General features: G+C 38.1%; 1 protein-coding gene across 6 annotated transcripts in view; it reads left to right on the plus strand.

The window, feature by feature from the left end:
- LOC126485121 (CAP-Gly domain-containing linker protein 1) overlaps window positions 1-19,251 on the plus strand; it is a 552,921-nt gene that overhangs the window by 468,839 nt on the left and 64,831 nt on the right. For all 6 annotated transcript variants that reach the window (XM_050108759.1, XM_050108769.1, XM_050108776.1 and 3 more), the window contains 4 exons: window positions 117-281; window positions 759-2,028; window positions 6,795-6,946; window positions 8,482-9,839. In XM_050108759.1, coding sequence (XP_049964716.1) covers window positions 117-281; window positions 759-2,028; window positions 6,795-6,946; window positions 8,482-9,839 — 2,945 coding nt within the window. The remainder of the gene's footprint in view (window positions 1-116; window positions 282-758; window positions 2,029-6,794; window positions 6,947-8,481; window positions 9,840-19,251) is intronic.

Raw genomic sequence — 19,251 nt, forward strand, 5'->3', positions numbered from 1 at the left:
AGTTTTTCAGCCTAATTTGTACGTGATTTTTGTATATTATTCTATGCTTGTATTATGCATAGTGACTATAAATCTGTGTGTATCATAAAAATGTGATATATGTTTTCAAATTTTAGTATCGAAGTTCCATGGAGGTAAAAATCAAGGAAATTCAGGAAGTTTTATTGAAACTACAAAAAGAAAATGTAGAACTCGGTAATCAGTTAGATGATGAAAGGAAAAAGTACGAGGATCTGCAATTTAGATTTGAAGAAGAAACTATAAATAAATCTGACTTAGAGGTGAGAAAAACAATATACAGTATTTTGATGCTCAATAAGTAAACCAGTTCATCTAATCTTTCTTCTTAGTCATTCCCACCACATAATTTTAGGTAATATATGTTTAGAAAGGTTCATAAAATGTAAGAATTTCTTTTTTAGGCAATACTTTTGTGTGTGAAAGTATCAGTTCTTAAGTTTTTACCATCAGAGTAGTTTTAAGTTGTAAGAAAACAGTGTACAAGAATTGTCTGTTGATCATAAGCAACACATATGAGGTAAAAAGAATGTATATGTACTAAGGAATTAGTTTTGATGTTTGCCATGGATATGTCATTATTTTGTAATGTTTTGTTGGTCTTTTTTTCTTTTTAAACTGTATTTCTAAGCTTCAGCTTAATTGTATATAAGTAGTGTTTGGTGATTGCCTTGTCTAAGCTGTAAAAGAATATTGTAATCTTTCTGCTGTTTAATATTATTAATTCTTCTGCACAACAGGCTACAAATGCAACACTTGAGCAACGTGTCCGTGAACTTGAGCTCCAGTTGTCCGGAGCACCAGATGTGGAAGCTCAGTTGGAGGCCCTTAGGAAACAGCACACAGTAGAATTTGAGGCATTACAGAAGCAACATCAAGCTGAACTTGAAGCCTTAGCACTGACTCATGGTCGAGAGACAGAAAAACACCGTCATGAGGCTGCTGAGCTCACAAGAAAATTGAACGAAACCTGTGCCGAGCTTGTTGATAAGATCGATCAGGTTGACAGACAAGCAAAAGCTGCTGCTGAAACTGAAGCTGAACTTCAGCAAGAAATTGAGAGAGTTAAAAATATTTCAACATTGAAACAAGAAAGTGAAATCAGTGAACAACACAAGCTCATCAATGAGTTACAAGACCAGGTGAGTCAGCTCAAGGGAGAACTAGAAAAGAAGTCTCTGGACGCAAAAGAAGTCCAAGAAAGCCTTGAAAAGAAACTGGGAGATACTACTGATCTTCTCAATGTTAGTGAACAGAAATTAAATGAAGCTCATCTGAAGAATGAAGCTGAACTGACTGAGAAAAATGAACTGATAAAACAATTGCAAGAGAAAGAAGTGGAGCTTAAGAAGAAACTCGAAGACAGTGATAAATTGAAACAAAGTGTAGAACAACACTTGACTGATAGTGTGAATGAGCTCACAATGACGATCAAGGAGAAAACAACTACTATACAGAATCTCAAGGAAAAGGTTGATGATTTGAACAAGAAATTGGAAATTTCTGAAAGTGTGTTGAAGGCAAGTGAAGAAAAACTAGCAGAGACTGTCAGAAAGTACACAAGTGACACAGATGTTAAGAATGAAGCAATAAAGGTATTAGAGGAAAAGGAAATACAGTTGAATAGAAAACTACAAGATGCAGAAGATCTGTTAAAGAGTAAAGAGCAACAGCTCACAGAAACTCTTGAAAAATTTGCGTCTGAACTAAAAGAAAAAAATGATCTAATACGTTGCCTGGAAGAAAAAATAAAAGGAAGTAGCCTTGAGATCACAGAGCTGAAAGATTCAATAAATGCCTTGAAGCATGAGTATGAAGACAATTTACAGAAAATTAATCAGCAGCATGGGATGGACATTGCAGAAAAAACAAATCTCATAACAGCTTTAGAGGAACAAATTTATAGCAAGGACGAGGAACTGCGGATTATGAAAAATGATACTTTGAACATGAATGAAGATTTGTCAAGTAAAACTGAATTGATTACCAAACTGCAAATTGAAGTTGATGGTAAGAATATTTTCAGAACCTAAAAGCTACTATTTTATATTTCCTTGTAATTTCTTTACACAATTTTATATTTCAAAACAAAGAAAAGGTGTCTTAGTACTTGCTTTTTAGTCTTTTGATGTGGAATGGAATGGTAAAATATTTCAAAACTGACATTATGGGCTACAGTTTTATTGAGAAAATAAGATCATAGAATATTTATATAAATAATTTAGGAGGAAAGGAAGCAACTCATCAAACAGTAAAAGTGTGGAATTGTCAACAGGCACACAAAAAAGTCTGAAAACTTTGCTAGCTTTCTCAAGGTGGAGCGTGCATGCGCACGCGTGCTCACGCATTCACACACACACACACACACACACACACACACACACACACACACACACACACACACATTCTCTCTCTCTCTCTCTCTCGCGTGCGCAGGTGTTTCTGTGGGGTATGTGCTACTCAAGAGGAGTGATATGAATCCCTATGTATTCTTAACAATAAATGATACTCATCAAGAAAAACCATGTAGCAATTTATCATAGAGAAGAGCACAAATGTTGTATGAATCTGTTATTTTATTTGCATTTTAAGAATCATGTCGAGGGATGATGGTTGTCTTCTAGATGGGATGGCAACTGCAGTAATTTTGTTAGAGAAATATCTGCATAGATATAAACATCTAGCATTACCGCCTACTCTGCAGCCAGCATGAAGTTACCAGAGAAAATATATTTTTGACAGTAGCTATGATTTTGATCATACAAATGAAATATTTCATCCGACAGACTTCTATGTGGGTTTTGTGTTGGATGTTATAACTTGATAGAAATTGCACATTATCCATTTATTTTGTGTACATTTATGAATAAAACATGGATTGTAAATATGCAAGAGAAGTTAGAGTAGCAGTATTAAATTGCCTTATAGCAATAACAGGGTTGCTACAGGTTGTGGAAATCAGGGAATATCAGGGAATTTCAGACACATCAGGAAATAATCAGGAAAATTTGAAAAAAAAACACTGGAAAAACCATATTTTTGTCTCAGTATATGAAATGGTTTGTTTACTGAGGTGTCAAGCTTTGTTGCTGGCTGGGTGCAGCTGAGTAGGTGCACCACTTCCCTCCGCCCTCAGTACTACTGCTTCTCACCTTCCTACCACTTCCCTCAGCATGCAGTCAGTGCTGTCTGGTTTTGTAGGTACCCAAACTGAACGAACATGAAGTTCAGATGTCTATGGAACCATATATGATTATTGGTGCCTTGTTTTATACAAGCATGAGTGGTATATGGTGTCATTCATGAGACAGACTAGAAGATGATGCAACTGGAATGTCAAAACTGGTTGCCTAATAAAACAATATCAAAATAACAGCTGTTGGTACAGATTTTTAAATTTAATATCATACCATTGTAAAAATGATGAAAGAAAAGAGGGAGCTAATGTTAATAAAGAACACGCGAGCTCTATTAAAGTGCATTTATTATGTTACAACAGGTTTCATTCACTAGACAATGTTAGATGACCTACTCTTGAATAAAAACAAATATTATGCAAAAAGCTACTCCCACTGCCAACAGTCTCCATAACAAATTCTCACATAAATGTCATGAAATCATGACTCATGTTGAAGGCATATTCTGGAGCATGATAAACACTGTTGTCAGTGTAATTTGCATGTCATTTATTGTGTATTATTATACCTTAATTTTGGTTTAACTGCAAGTCATCTAGTGATGTTCATTGAATGAAATCAGTCATGACGTAATAACTGTACCTCAGTACAACAGAGGTGTTTCTTGTTAACACCAATGTGAACCAGTTGTGGAGTATAAGATGATCAAGTTAAGAAAAGAAGGAGTAGCTGTACATATAAAAATCAGCATTAAGTCCCACAAAGGTTAGGCAGTATATTGTATGGTGCTCCACAACTGTGGATTTAAAAACTCATAAGGTGGTGGTACTGAAAGTCTAGCTGGAAATATTTTGTGTTTCATGGAATTCATAGATGTAAATGTTTACAAAATTACTATCATATTTTCCAGTTTTTTTTTTGTTTTAAATTGTAGGCTAAATATTTTGCGGCATGAGATGAAGCTGACTTGCCCTATGTTACAAGTATGAACTCTGTACATAATTTAGTGAAATGGGGTCAAATGAAAATCTTTTAATCAATCTATCAGTTAGCATATTAATACAGTTATGCAGGTTTAACTGGGAACTTATTATTGATGATGTTTTAAGTGTTGACTTATTATATGCTAGTATTGCTTTAGGGCTCCTATACATGTTGATGTCTGGCTTTGGATCATTTTCAACATTAAAGTGCTGCTTAGGATTGGAGGTCATATTACAACAGCTGTTGATAAGTAATTCTTACTTCAAAATACCTTCAATGGACTAGATGTAAAACTAACAGTAAATGTTTATCTAAGCATGGTGGTCAAATGTTGACAATAAAACACCAAGCAGTTAGGTTCAAATAATTAAAAAAAACAGTGTGTGAAAAATACATAACTCATGATGCATCAGGGTGTTGAATGATAATGTATGGACAGAACATTGAGAAGAGATTCAGAAAGCTGGCATTGTTGATCATAAAAGAAAAAAAATGCATATGAAAGAACACAATCAATGATTCATCATGGTATTTAGAAATAACTCGTAGAAATAACATTTGGAAGAGATTTACTAAGCAGGCTGTGTTGATGAAAATTATTTCTTTCTTAAACCCTCTGTTTCTCAGGTCTTATTTTTTTGTAATTCAGGTCTGTCTCCAAACATTACTTTCACCCATATGATACAGAATAATACATAATATTTGTCAGATTTTGTTTTACACTTTGTAAGATAATCAATAAGAATAATTACTTGTATGCCTCATAAAATGCTGACCATAGTATTCCCAGCAGATTAAACTGATCTTTTTTTTCTTTTTTGTGCTCCTAACAACCACTGCATTGCTGGCATGAGGTGGTGAACCCAGATCTTTCCATAGAAACAAATCTGTGCACCAAATTAGTTAAAACTTTTCTGAAATGGTCCAGAAATTGCTAAAGATTTTATTTTTGTGTTTGATTTTGGTCAGCATTCAACAAATGTAATATACATCTTGCAAAATGCTCTCTCATAGTTACTTTTGATGTAAATTCACTGGCTTTTGATGTGCATATGCTATCAGCTACTTCATACACTTTTGGTCTCTGATTGTCCAATATCATGTTGTACACTTTTATTATGTTTTCTCCTGTGGTTATAGTTTTGGGACATCCTTCCAATAGATTAACTTCGAGAGGTGTATGGCCATGTTTGAGTTCAACTGCCCTTTTCCTAGCTATTGAAAATAAGAAGAGTAGACTCATTATAAACAATCATCAATTTTGGGTGAATTTTCTTTTGTAATAAACTGTTCCTACAAACAATTTCAAAGTGTCTTGGTATCCTATTACATTTATTTGAACAAAACACACATTACATAAAAGCCTTTGTAAACAAAAATATTTCACAGGTCAAGTGGACACTTAACTTTAGCTGTTGCACTACAAGTATCAATACAGCAAAAACAAAATTTCATAGATATCAGTGCTAGCTCTGTTCCAGACACAAACTTTACTTTTACATTCATACACACCTTGTAATGAGAGGTAGATACATATTACATTTACTATCAGTGTTGAACACCATGTTAATCTGTCTGTGTAGTGCTCACCACCTCCTTCATAGTGATCCTTTTTTCATGTCATGGTTTGTGTTCCACTCACAATTTTTCCATATCCTAACTGTGAATACAACAATGAATGATTTCTGAATATTGCACAAAGAAAGTAATACTAGAAACTAATTGCTGGGTTATGAAAACTGAGACTGCAGGCACTTCTCATGTGCAGATGAATGGTGAAGACTATGCATGTATTCTGTTTCACTAGACATTCACACACACACACACACACACACACACACACACACACACACACACACACACACACCACTGATGCAGTTTGAAGAGCACCTTCAAGAAATATCTTGAGGTCCATGTTTTTCTGGCAACTGTTCTAATTAATCCACAGGAAGACCACTCAGAACCCTCACAGTGTGACTTAACACTTTAGACTATCAGTGCTTAGCTCCTTGGAATTAATAACCTTGCATGCTTTTCTCTTGCAATTCAGAACTCCTTACAGGTTCTCCTGTGGTGCAGCAAAAATAATTTCTCTATAAGAAAAGATGGAATGGAGAAATGTTTGTAAAACTATTAAGATTGGTTTATTGATAGATATTTTTACTCACTACCAAAGTATTCATCAACCCTGATGCACATGAAAGATTAGGCTGCATGCCAGACTGGGACTCAAACCTAAGTTTTCCTTTGTGGTATGTAAAACTACAACATACAGGAGAAATGCTGAGGGTGTAGAACAGGTTATGTCTAGTGTAATGCTGATAGAATAACAGTCAGGGTTACTTCTGAATTATTCTGTGTTGTATTGTGCCTATGTTGATATAGGATTTCAGTCAACTATTTCTGGCTTCCTACACTTGTACATTTAACACTTATCTTTCCCTATTCTGCACATTTCCTTATCTCCAGATGACTTTTTTTAGTAACAATGTTGTTTTCTTTGCCAGCTGAAGATTCAGCCATGGCATGCAATTTTTGTATCTGTCCATCCAACTCTGCATATTATTGTTTTAAAAATTAGCAAATGAAATGCATCACATGTTAAAGTTATTGTCCATGCATAAGCAATTTCTTTCATACAACAAATGTCTACAGCTTTGCACAAAAAATTAGAAACTGCTGAAGAATCAGGCAAGCAGCTGTCAACTGAAATACAGAAACTACAACTTGATGTAGGAGATACGCAAAGAAAACTGCAGGCAGCTGATGAGAGGTCTGTCCAGCTCAGTCTTCAAAAGCAGAAACTGGTAATTAAATTTAAGAACAGAACTATAATAAGGGTCTCATTCTCTGCTTTGAAACATGTGGACAAAAAGTGAGTGTGTGTGTGTGTGTGTGTGTGTGTGTGTGTGTGTGTGCATGTGCGTGTGTGTGCATGCATTCATGGGCATGCTGGTGTGCATGTGTTTTCCTGTTTAATTGATAAGGTGCAAGATCACAAAAAATTTAATTAGTTTGCTTTAAGGTGGAAGGAGTATATAGAGCGTCTATACAAGGGAGATGAATTTGAACTCAATATTATGGAAATGGAAGAGGACATAGATGAAGATGAGATGCAAGATATGATATTGCGAGAAGAATCTGATGGAGCACTGAAAGACCTAGTCAAAACATGGCCCCAGTAGTAGACACCATTCTGTCAGAACTACTGATTGCCATGGAATAGCCAGTCATGACTTCAGTGTGCAAGATGTATGAGACAGGTAAAATATCCTCAGACTTCAAGAAGAATATAATAATAACAATTCCAAAGAAAGCAGGTGCTGACAGATGTGAATATTCCAAACTAGACATTAGTTATAGGAGTCGAGGAGCATGAAAGGGAAGCAGTGGTTGAGAAGGGAGTGAGAAACAGTTTAGCCTATCCCCAATGTTATTCAATCTGTACATTGTGCAAGCAGTAAAGGAAACCAAAGAAAAATTTGCAGTAGGAATTAAAAGTTCAGGGAGCAGAAATAAAAACTTTGAGGAGGTTTGACAATGAAATTATAATTTTGTCAGACACAGCAAAGGACTTGGGAGAACAGCTGAATGGAATGAACAGTGTCTTGAAAGTAGCATAAAAGATGAACATCAATAAAAGAAAAACTAGGGTAATGGAATGTAATTGAATTAAATCAGGTGATACTGAGTAAATTAGCTTAGGAAACAAGACACTTAAAGTAGTATTGGAGGGAAGTGTGGAGAGGGAGGGGGGGGGGGGGGGGTAAAAATTTTTGAGGGAGACGAAGAGATGGATATATTAAGCAGATTCAGAAGGATGTAGGTTGTAGATTCTAGTAGTTATTTGGAGATGACAATGAGGTTTGAACAGGATGGAGTAGCATGGAGAGCTGCATCAAATCAGTCTTCGGACACTCTCTCTCTCTCTCTCTCTCTCTCTCTCTCTCTCTCTCTCCCCCCCCCCCTCCCCCCCCCCCTCCCCACGTCTCCCCCCCTCTCCCTCTCTGGCTAACTCACTGTCTCGACACCCTCTAACCAACAGCTTCTCCTTCCTCTGTCTTGTCACTCCCTCCCAATCCACACTTCCACATCATCTTCATCATGTGCCACACAAACTCACCCAGTCCAGTGCCCCTTTGTGGCATGACTAGCCCATGCATCTGCTGCCTTTCCCTCCCACATTCCTATTCTACACATCTTTCTGGCTGCCTCCTCCAAGACACTGCACAATGTAGATACGTGTGTGTGTGTGTGTGTGTGTGTGTGTGTGTGTGTGTGTTTTTACTCCTGAAGTATATTCATATTGTTATGAATAATTCATTGCATATTGTTCTTACAGGAGGAGAAAATTGCTGACCTTATGAGCTCCACAAGTGATTCTTCAGTTCAGTTAACAAAGCTGAATACAGAACTCAGTGAGAAGGAGCGGGAGCTTGAGCAAACTAAAGAACAAGTCATATCTGCAAAGCAGGATATGGAAATGGCAAAACAAAAACTTGAGCTATTGATAACAACATCACAAAAAAATGAACAAGAACTGAAAGAAAAAATTGAATCTGCTGTCAGCCATGCTGAAGAAATTGAGAAAGATGCAGAGAGAAAGTTAACAGATGCAAAAATGAAGGAGCAGGAACTTAGAGATTTGATAGAGAAGTTACAGACAGATTTAAAGCAAGCAGATAAGGATTATGGAGGGCAACTCTCTGAAACTAAAAGTGAAGTGAAAAGATTGGAAGAAGAACTGAAGAAAAAAGATAATGAAACTAATACTTTGAGAAAGGAGCTAGAGAAGAAATCAGAAGAAATGGTTAAAGAAGCAAATGAGAAAGAAAACCAGTATAAGAAAGATTCTGAAGAGTTATTTAAAATAATTCAAGGTAAGGATGAGGAACTAAAGCAGAAAATGGAAAACATTATTGTCATAGAAGCAGAATTGAAGAAATTGAAAGAAGAAAATGAGCAATACAGAAATTCACAGGACAGCATAAAAAAACTACATTTAGACGAACTGGAATCACTTAAATCGGAGAAACTTGCTTTAGATCAAATAGTTTCTGAAAAAGACTTGAGCATACAAGCTTTCATGTCTGAAATAAGTAAACTGAAGTCAGATAAGGATGCAATTGAGGCCACTCTCACAAGCAAAAACACCGAATTAGAGGCTGTGCTGGGTCAGATGGCAGTGCTGGAAAATGAGAAAACTAATTTTGAGAAGACATTGAAAACAAAAGATGTGGAAATGGACAAAATACTGGAAGATAGGCAACAACTAACAAAACAGGTGGCAGATTTAAACGGTAAAGTAGAGACCATTGAAACTGAACTTTCTGAGACCAAGAAGCAGCTGAATGTAAAAGAAACAGAGTTAATTTCCCAAATAAACATTTTACAGTCAAGAGCAGAAACTGCAGAAACCACCATAGCTGAAAAGGATCGTCAGTTAGCAGAGCAAACCGTTGCATTAAGTGGAGATGTATCACAGTTAAGAAACAGAGCAGAGAAAGCAGAGTCAGAGCTTGCTGAGAAACAAAAACTAGAGCTGGAGTATAGGAAAACAATGGATGAAGATGTCAAAGTGCTAACAAAGAGAGCTGAGACTGCAGAGGCAGATCTGGCTAAATGGCAACAAATGCTGGCTGAGAAAGATGAGCAACTAATAAAAGCAACAGAAAATGTAGAACATCTCCAAACACTCATGTAAGTACATTAATAACTTTGTTTCTAACCGATTTTTCAATTGTTAAGACACTCACAAGAACTGGTAGAAGTGTTGGCCGTAAGTTAATTACATTTACTCTATTATAAAGAGATTTCAAATGTGACATATTCCTGTCATTATTTGTAGTTTTCAAATCATATAAATTATTATGCTGGAGCACTTAAAGGTTTATAGTGAAACATAAACTCATAAGCAACTGAATTAGAAATAGCTGCTGTGTTAGAGAGAGAGAGAGAGAGAGAGAGAGAGAGAGAATACTTCCAAGTACTCAATGTAAGCATATTACAAATTTTGTTTGAATTCATATTTTCCACAGACAGGATACAAACAAGGTTTGTTAGAGGTATTATGCCATAAATGTATTCCATTTATCCACAAAAAATAGAGACTGCACATGGCAAAGAAAATCAGTTTTAGCTCAAAATGAGAGTTATTTAAAAAAACTTTCAAGATAAGTTTGGAGATGCTTGTATTGAGAAGAGAGTGTACTTGTGACATCATTAAAAATCGAATAGTTTATATTATACATGACTGATTATTGTCAAACCTTGTATTGGCAGTCTGAGCCATAGTCAAGAGTGGAACAGACAAAACATTCAGTTTCATTGCATTTAATTGTGGGCAGATTGTGGGTGCCACACACATGTGACACTTCATCTCTAAGCATTGGTAGACTCTGGGCTTTAGATGAGGCACTGTGCCAAGACTGTATCACGAGTGCTTGCATTTGGGGAAACGAGTCTCCATCAGAATCAGCTGTCTCGAGTAATAAAGTGTTGACAGCAGTGGTCACTGTCAACTTTTGTGTATTTTGACTGCAGAAGACACATAAACTGCTGCTCCACACATGTGCCCCTGCTCAGGGCATGTTACAGGGCACAGAGATTAGCATGAGTGCAGGAAGATCACCATTGGACACACATAGTATTGGAAAAGGTCAAGTGGACAGATGATTCATGATATACAGGGTGTGTCTGTAAGAGTGTGCAAAAATGTAACAGAGTGTAGAGAATGCTCCAGTTAACAATTTGAAATAGGGAACTCAGGTTCAGAGAAACCAGCTTAAAGAGATATGGAAGTAAACTTGTCTACCGATTTGTCTAGCATTACTGTTTTCCTGCTTATTTACATTTAACATTCATAAGGGATTTACACATACTGTACTATTTATTTACATGTCATTCTTTATTTCCTGTGAGGAAACAAGGGGGATGAGCCTGATTACTAGGAAGTCATGGTGCAGGTTTTGTTTACTTAACTTATACATAGTGTATTTCTTGATGCAATAATTTACCAACAGCTGTTGGCTGTTGGTAAATTATTGCATCCAGAAATACATGCCAGCCGTTGTCCCATGGTCCATAATGGATCAACAAAGATTGTACATAATGAGGCTCTGTTGTATCATATTTACATTGTCCCATGACAGAACATGCTACAAATCAATGGTAGACCCATTCATTTCTCAGTGCTATTCAGAGACGTACAGTACAATATGATGGAGCAGTACCAGTACAGTTTTGCAGAACTCACTAACATGCACCTTGTGTATGGGGAAGTACATTGCAATGCTTTCACCGCTGAAAGGCTGTACAGGGAAAAATTTCCTAGCAGGCATCATCTGTGATGGCAAGTGTTTATTTCTCTCAGTTGACAAATTCAGGAGACCGGTTCATTGGAAAGAAGAAATGAGGGACCTGGCAACATGAGGACCACTCACACACCCGATTTTGAAGAGGAGGTGCTGGGAGGTGTTGCAGTGGTCACCACTACAAGTACTTGTTGTATTGCACACGAAATGGGTGCTGCACATACTAGCATGCACATACTAGCATGTGGCGAATACTCCGTGAACAACAATTACACTCATATCACCCACAATGAGTCCATGCAATGCTTGTGACTGACTTTGCTCCAAGGATTGTGTCAGTGGTTGCTCCAACAATGGATTCATCAACCAGATTGCCTCCAAATCATGCTATTTACTGACAAGTCCTCATTTGATCATGATGGTATTTTGAAAGGCAGGAATAGCATGTGTGAGATGAAGAAAACCCTTATGTTGTAGTAGAGTCACACCATCACTTACATTTTGCTGTGAGTATCTGGGCCTGTGTTGCACGTGACAATCTCATTGGGCCATATCTTTTAACTGGTTGTCTGAATGGCCATCTGTACTTCGGGTTCGTGCAAAGAGTTCTACCTGAGTTGTTGAAGAACGTACCCATGGCTGTTTGAGAGAGGATGTGAATGCAACATAATGATGCACTGCATCACTTCTGTGTGGATGTCCACAACCATCTCAGTGCTGTATTTCCTGATCACTGGATTGGAAGGGAGAGCCTATTCCATGGCCTGTGCAATCACCTGACCTGAATCCCCTTCATTATTTCCTATGGGAATATCTAAAGTCACTTGCATATGAGACTCCAGTGGATATGGACATGGAATTAGTTGCCAGAATTGCAGCTGCCTGTGATTTGAAACACACCAGGGATATTTGTCAGGGTGTGTCATCATCTTATTCACCGATTTCCTGCTTGCATTGAGGTTGATGGCTATCAATTTCAGCACATTTTGTAAGATACAGTACAAATGATATGTTTTTTGTGTCAGGTATGGTGTTTCCAGTCGACTGTAGCTAAGATAAATAGCAAAGAGCATAGTAATGTGATTTTATTCCTGTTATCTCCTTAAGCTGGCTTCTCCGACCCCAGGTTCCCTGTCTCAAATTGTTTAGTGGAGCATTCTGTATGTCCTGTTAAATTTTTGCACGCTCTTATTGAAACATCCTGTATACTGGTGCAGGCCAATGGCAAGGTACAAATGTATTGAAAACTACTTGCCAGTAGGACTCTATAGAGACAGTTGTTGAAGGTAATCTGGTGTGGGAGATGTTACATGGGATGAATACAAACACCTATATGTCTGCCATCAGTTCCCAGTGTCAAACAATACAAAAATATACTGTCCAATCACATACAATCATTGGTTGGCTTCAGCACACTACGGGTGAACTGTACCTTGAGAAAGACAATGCAATGCCATACCAGTCCCTAGCTATGTCAGAATGATTTGAGGAACACTCTACAAGTGTGATATTGCCTGTGTGACTTTCCATGTTACCTGATCTCAATCCTGGGTCCTGGGTCCTATTGGATCCAGTTCCTATTACTCTCTATGAGAGGTAGGCAATAGTTGGGTGATCATGGACCACAATGGCTCCTCAATCGCTTCAGTGTGTAGTGGATACCATGAGTTGATGTGCCTGTTAGAGTCTTCGGGACAAAAGGGGAAAAAGGGTGCTACACATTATTAGGTAGGGTCAGGTTTGTCATCAAATGCATTTTATATTATTGAAATAAAACATCATCAGTGGTCTTAATGAAAGATATTTATAATTTTGATTATTTTCTAGATTGAAAAACAAACAAAAGTTTTTGATTATACTTACATTATTTTTTTATGATTTTCATTTACATCGGGAAATGTCATCTGCTTACACATTTTTGAGGTATTCCTTTATTTGACACTGTAATTCTGGCCTAAACCCACACTGCTCTACAGGACTATCTATTTCCTGATGTGAAACACATACAGTGTCCAAAGCAATGTGGGATTAGGCCAGAATCAACAGCACCGAATGAAGGAATATCTCAAAAAAATGTAGGCAGATGTTATTTCATGTTGTGAGAAAAATTCAGACAAAAAAATATCATAAGTAAAATCTATTTTGTAGGCAAGTTCTGCATTTTGACATATTCCATCCCTTCCACACCAAAAAATTCCTCCCATGCAGCCTGGGCTCCTGTTGGTGCAGTGATGAGAACTCCCTTGCCCACTATGCTGAAGGTCTGATCAAGGCCTTCACAGATAGACACCCCCCCCCCCCCCCCCCTCTCCTGACCTAGTCTGCAAACAGATTTCCCAGGCCTTATCCCCACATCCTCTCACATACCAAATTCTTCCAACACCCTGAAGAATCAGCTACAAAGGAGTGCCCTCTTCCTCACAATAATACATAATACACAGCCAAGCATAACAAGGTCAATTTCAATGTCTTCTTCACAACCTCGGTCACCTGGATCCTTTCCTCCACCTCCAGCTTCTCTGAACTACACAGATAGGAGTTGTCATCCTCTTGGCTCACATAATTGTCCTGGCTTCAATCTCTGGTAACCCACTGCACTGTTCCCACACCCTCCACCCAACAATTTCCCCTCCCTCCATCCTGTCACCTCATCCTAATTCACATCCTCACATCACATTTAGCATGTGTCGTTTCCTAATGGCTCTGACAACTGTGCATCACTTGCCTAGCACACCCACCTGCCACCCCTCCCTCCAGCATTTCTAGCTGGCAAACCAACTGCTTCCCTCCAAGCCACTAGCCACCCACCCTAACCCATCTCCCTGTCTTTCACTTCTCTCACCATCAACCCACCACAACACAGTCCACTTGCTGAAATGCCACACTGGCATTGTGAGTCCAGCCTACACAATGTAGGTGTGTGTGTGTATGCGTGAGCGTGCGAAAACCACTGATATACACACATCTTCCACTGGTTCTATTGATGGCTCAAACTTGAAGTTACAACAAATCTGTTTGTTTGGTTAGCCATTCTGCTTGAACATGAGGCTAAGGTGTTCCAGCTCTTGTGCCTACCTATTTGTGTGTGAAAAGGTGTAAGCCAACATCTGCAGGACTCCCATGCCTTGGTATGGTCGATGCAAACTGACTGCATGACAGAATGGCCAGTAATATTAAGAACCATGCAAGTTTTGCCTTAGTAGTGAGCACATTTATTTTACTTGCAGACAAACGCATTATCCAAAGGTTTTACCTGCACTTAGAGGTTTCATCACTTCTTCTTGGGCACTATCAGAGTGGATGCACAGGAATGCCAGCACCTGGCATTTCCCAAATTTCAACAAGAGTGTTCTCTTCCCATCACATTGGGTGATGACACCCATCGACAGATTGTGCTTAACCTCACAAGTAAAGACTTGGACAATGCCATGATGTTAGTCTTAGAGAAAGGACTAAATTTTGCTTCTATGAAATGAAGTGGAATGAAATGAGAGCATGGCATTGTTGGCCAGGAGGCCCCACTTGGGGAAGTTCGGCTGTCGAGTGCAAGTCTTATTTCAGTTGAAGCCACATTGGGAGACTTGCTCGCCGGTGTTGAGGATGAAATGATGATGAGGACAACACAACACCAAGTCCATGAGCAGGGAAAATCCCAAACCTTGTTGAGAATCGAACCTGGGCCCGTTGCATGGGAGGCAGCATGTAACCACTCAGCTAATCAGGCGGACTTTGCTTCTATGCCAAGGGGCCTTCCATCACTGAATTTATTTGCTCAATAGAACAAGTGGTGTCCAACTTTCCTGAGGAAGAAGAAATTAGACAGGAAGTTTGACATACATTGTGTTGGGCTCTGCCTCTTCTGTGTTGAAAGGATAGCTATACAGCCTGCTAGATAAGATCTGGAATTATTAATCCTCCCAGAAGATAAAGGTAATGGTACAGTACTTCTTTTATAGAATGATTATGTGGTCAATATGGAATGCTTACTAAAGGACTCTGCATATTGAAGATTGCAGAATGATCCTACTGAACAACTAAAATGGGAGATTCTTTCACTTCTGAAGAAGAATTCATTATCCAACAACATGCTGAAAAAACTATGTACTGATGCTGCTGTTCTGCTGAGATTATATGATTTGCCGAAAGTTTATAAAGAAGGGGTGCCACTAAGTCCCACTGCAAGTAATTTGAATGTGCCTGCTTTCAACTTGGGCAAATATATTGGTTCTTAGTCCTCACAATGGAAAATGTGAACACTGTACTTCCAATTCTGTGAACTTCATCCAGAGTTTGAAGTCTTTGTGTCTTGGTCCCTCAGATTTGTAGTGTCTCTTTTCACTCACATTCCGTTTGAAGCAGCCTCAATGTTAATTAGTGAAAACAGGACATGAAACTGATGAAATTTTGCATCATGCACTGATATCTATATGTTGTCTATTCAGTGACAAAAAGGAAGTGATGGAATGCCTATGAAAACAACAGTTGTTGACTTGCTGACAGAATGTCTCAACAGTGGTACTCAGTAGTTATTCCTCACATTTGCCGCCTTTCACTACTGGTGGCACTGTGTGATCACTTGTGTTAGGTACCTGCAGTGATGATTTATAGAGCACATGCTGTTGGCCTTCAGTGGCATATAAAAGGGCTGCCATTTCACAATATGAATCAGTTTCAACAAGATCAGCAAACAGTGTCCTCACCTGAAGATGGTGGCCAGGTGGACCACAGAAATGTCGTGTCCAGATGACTACATGACCTGGCTGCAGACCCGAGAAGAATGTCATAGTTAATACACTGGGGAAGTCCGCATAGTCACACCATTGTGCATTACTCCATTAACAGAATTGCAATGCTTCTGCACATTTAGATCATCAAGCTGCTGAAGTATACTCCTACTTACTAATTAATTTGTCTTAGCTGAATATATTCTAAAATGTGAACCATTGTTTTTGAAATTAGCTATTCAGCTGTTTAATATTTTGCATTTAGTGAAACAAAATAATTATTGCCTTGATCAAAATGAATGCAAACAGAGTTGGAGACACAAGGGAAGTTTCTAGTTGTGAGGTATTGGAGCAATAACAAATGAAACAAAGCAAATACACACTGTTTTTCACAAGTAATTTAATCACATTTTCTGTCTTGTTTAGTAAGTAGATGCTTGTCTTCAATCTTTTTTGTGATTTGAGAAAATTTACAAGCCTGATAACTGTATTAAATGCAGGACTCAACTTCTGAGAGTAGCCAGAACAAAATTTCTATGAGTTTATTTGGTCAATCACCAGTAGTCACTCTTTGTATGAATCAGAGATAACATGATGTAAGTTTTACATATTTGTACCTCAGATTATACTTTCAAGTATCATTATGTACCCAAGGGCTATGCTGGCAGTAGTGTCGCTACCAGTGGGGCCAAACAAGCCAGACAGGCTGCAGCAGGGGAGCCAGCCAAAGTGTCCTACATCATAGGGTAGGGAGGACTCAAAAGGTGTAGAGAAGCCAACCTTCATAGGGGAGAAAACTCTAAATCAGTCCAAGTCCTCCACGATGGGTGTTGGACACGGTGCCAGTAACCTCACACTGTAAAAACATGTGGTGGAAGCGTAACAAGAACCTCAGATAATGGATGGGACATAACAGAACATGACTTCAGCAGAGTAAAAGGATAAAAGATTTAGCAATAGTAACTTGGAATATAGGACAATGTTGAAACCCGGAAAAATGAAAGAAATGTTGTTGAAGAGATCATGAAATTAAAGTACAATATTGTGGTGCTACACGAAGTGAGATGGCAAGGGCGAGGCCAGATCAATATGGCTCAGTATTCTCTGCTCTGCAGTAGACCAAAAGAAGAAGGGATAGGATTTATAACAACAAAAGAGATTATGAGAAGTCTTTTGTAATTTCAACTTATAAAAGAAACAATCAACCAACTGAGAACAAAATTTCAGAATATAATGATATGATAATAACAGCATACACACCAAAAGAGAAAGCAGAAGAAGTTATGAAAGGATAGTCTTATGAAGACCTTGAGAGTACACATTTTAAAGTACAAAACTATAACCTACTGCTAGTTTTGAGAGAGTTTAATGCACAGGTTGGGCAAAATGGGTATTGAAGAGTATCTGGGAAATACACTTTACATGAAGAAAGTAATGAGAATACACCTGAGTTTCATCAGTTTGCTGCCAGTTATGAAGTGTAAGTGGATTAGTTAAGCAAATAGATCATTTGTTAGTAAAATCATGCTAAGCCTCATCAGTCATGGATGTAAGGAACTACGGGGATCCAAACTGTGATTCAGATCTCTATGCTTTAAAAACTGTAGTGAGAAATGCAGCAAGACTGAGAATGCTACAGAGAGACAAGAAGAAATGTAGAGTTGTATAAGGAATTAAGGTTGTGAGGTTTAGCTCTACCTTTGGCTAACTGACTTGTTCTTGATGTGTTGGTAGTGACTAGGTTAATGACACATGTACTGATTCCTTGTAACTTTATTAGGAGTACACATGCGCTGTCACCTCTATAAGTAGGCAGGACAGAAATGCCATAATTCAAATTCTAATCCTTGTCATAGAAAGGAGTTGATTATAGTATCAGTAACACCAGGTAACAGAAAGCTGGCAAGGAGATACATTACCAACAAAATTCACAGAAAAAAAGAATAAACAGAATGCATAGAGAACATATAAAAGCATAACAAACACAGTGCCTCTGGCGGCTTTGAGAGATGGATGCTGCGGTGGTGACTTGTGCAGTGTAGTGTCTCAGTCTGAGGTGGGTGGATGCGTTCATTGAGCCTCTGTCAGTGGTGTGTCATGGAAGACATATGTTGGTTTAACATGGTTCAATAAGACTGTTGTAGCCTTGCCATTCACCAGACTGGCCATTGTTTGTGTATGATGTTGGAGAACTTTATGTGAGCCAGAATATGGGGCTTCCAGTGATGGTTTAATACCTTCTGTGCAGAGCATAACAGGGGTACAGTGCTCCAGATCTTGGTGCATGAAGGAGGGCAATGTGCTGTGCCACATAGCTTTTGGAAGACAGATCCTGAAAATGTGGTCTCTCAAGTGATGCAAAAAATCTGTCTGATCTTGCGTGGCTGTCTCTATTGTGCCTGTGTCGACAAAATCACTAGGCTCGTTATGATGAAGCAAGCTGGGATATTTTTACTTCCCCTCGTGTTTTTCCATCTGCCTCCTTGGAATTCATTTTTTCATTTTTGAACTAATTACCATTAACATACAAGAGTATAATCTGCATTTTCGTTTAAGAGAAAGGTTGTCCTTCATGTTAAAGAATATAACACCAGATCTAATTTTGTGCTTAGTTTATGTATGTAATTAATTTTATAATTTAGTTCAACTACACTGTGACAAGGAAGCTAGTATAAAAAGTAGTTTGTGGTTTTGTTTGCAAAGAAGTGCTCATGGGATGAAAGCACTGCTTGAGATTATTCTGAGATGATGGGGGGATTGCTAAACATCTAGCATTTTAGTAAGGAGCTTGTCGGAATAGTTGTATAGTTGTAAAATTATTTGTTATTTTATGAGAAATTTCTTTATTCATAGCACATGGGCCATCATAGTTGAAGCATAAAGATTGACATGGTATGCGTAGGTCTGTAAAATGTCCTGACAGTGATGTTCATAGAGACTTGTTGTATACTTTGATTCTTCACCTGTTTAACAGTAGACATAAGAAATGTATTAGTGGAGCAAGTAGCTGTGAAATTACTGGCGTATGATTGATCGTATGGACGTGGCGCTGAATGGAAGTGTTTGTTTAGCTGT

Source organism: Schistocerca serialis, chromosome 1, assembly GCF_023864345.2.
Source record: "Schistocerca serialis cubense isolate TAMUIC-IGC-003099 chromosome 1, iqSchSeri2.2, whole genome shotgun sequence".
Lineage (NCBI taxonomy): Eukaryota > Metazoa > Arthropoda > Insecta > Orthoptera > Acrididae > Schistocerca > Schistocerca serialis.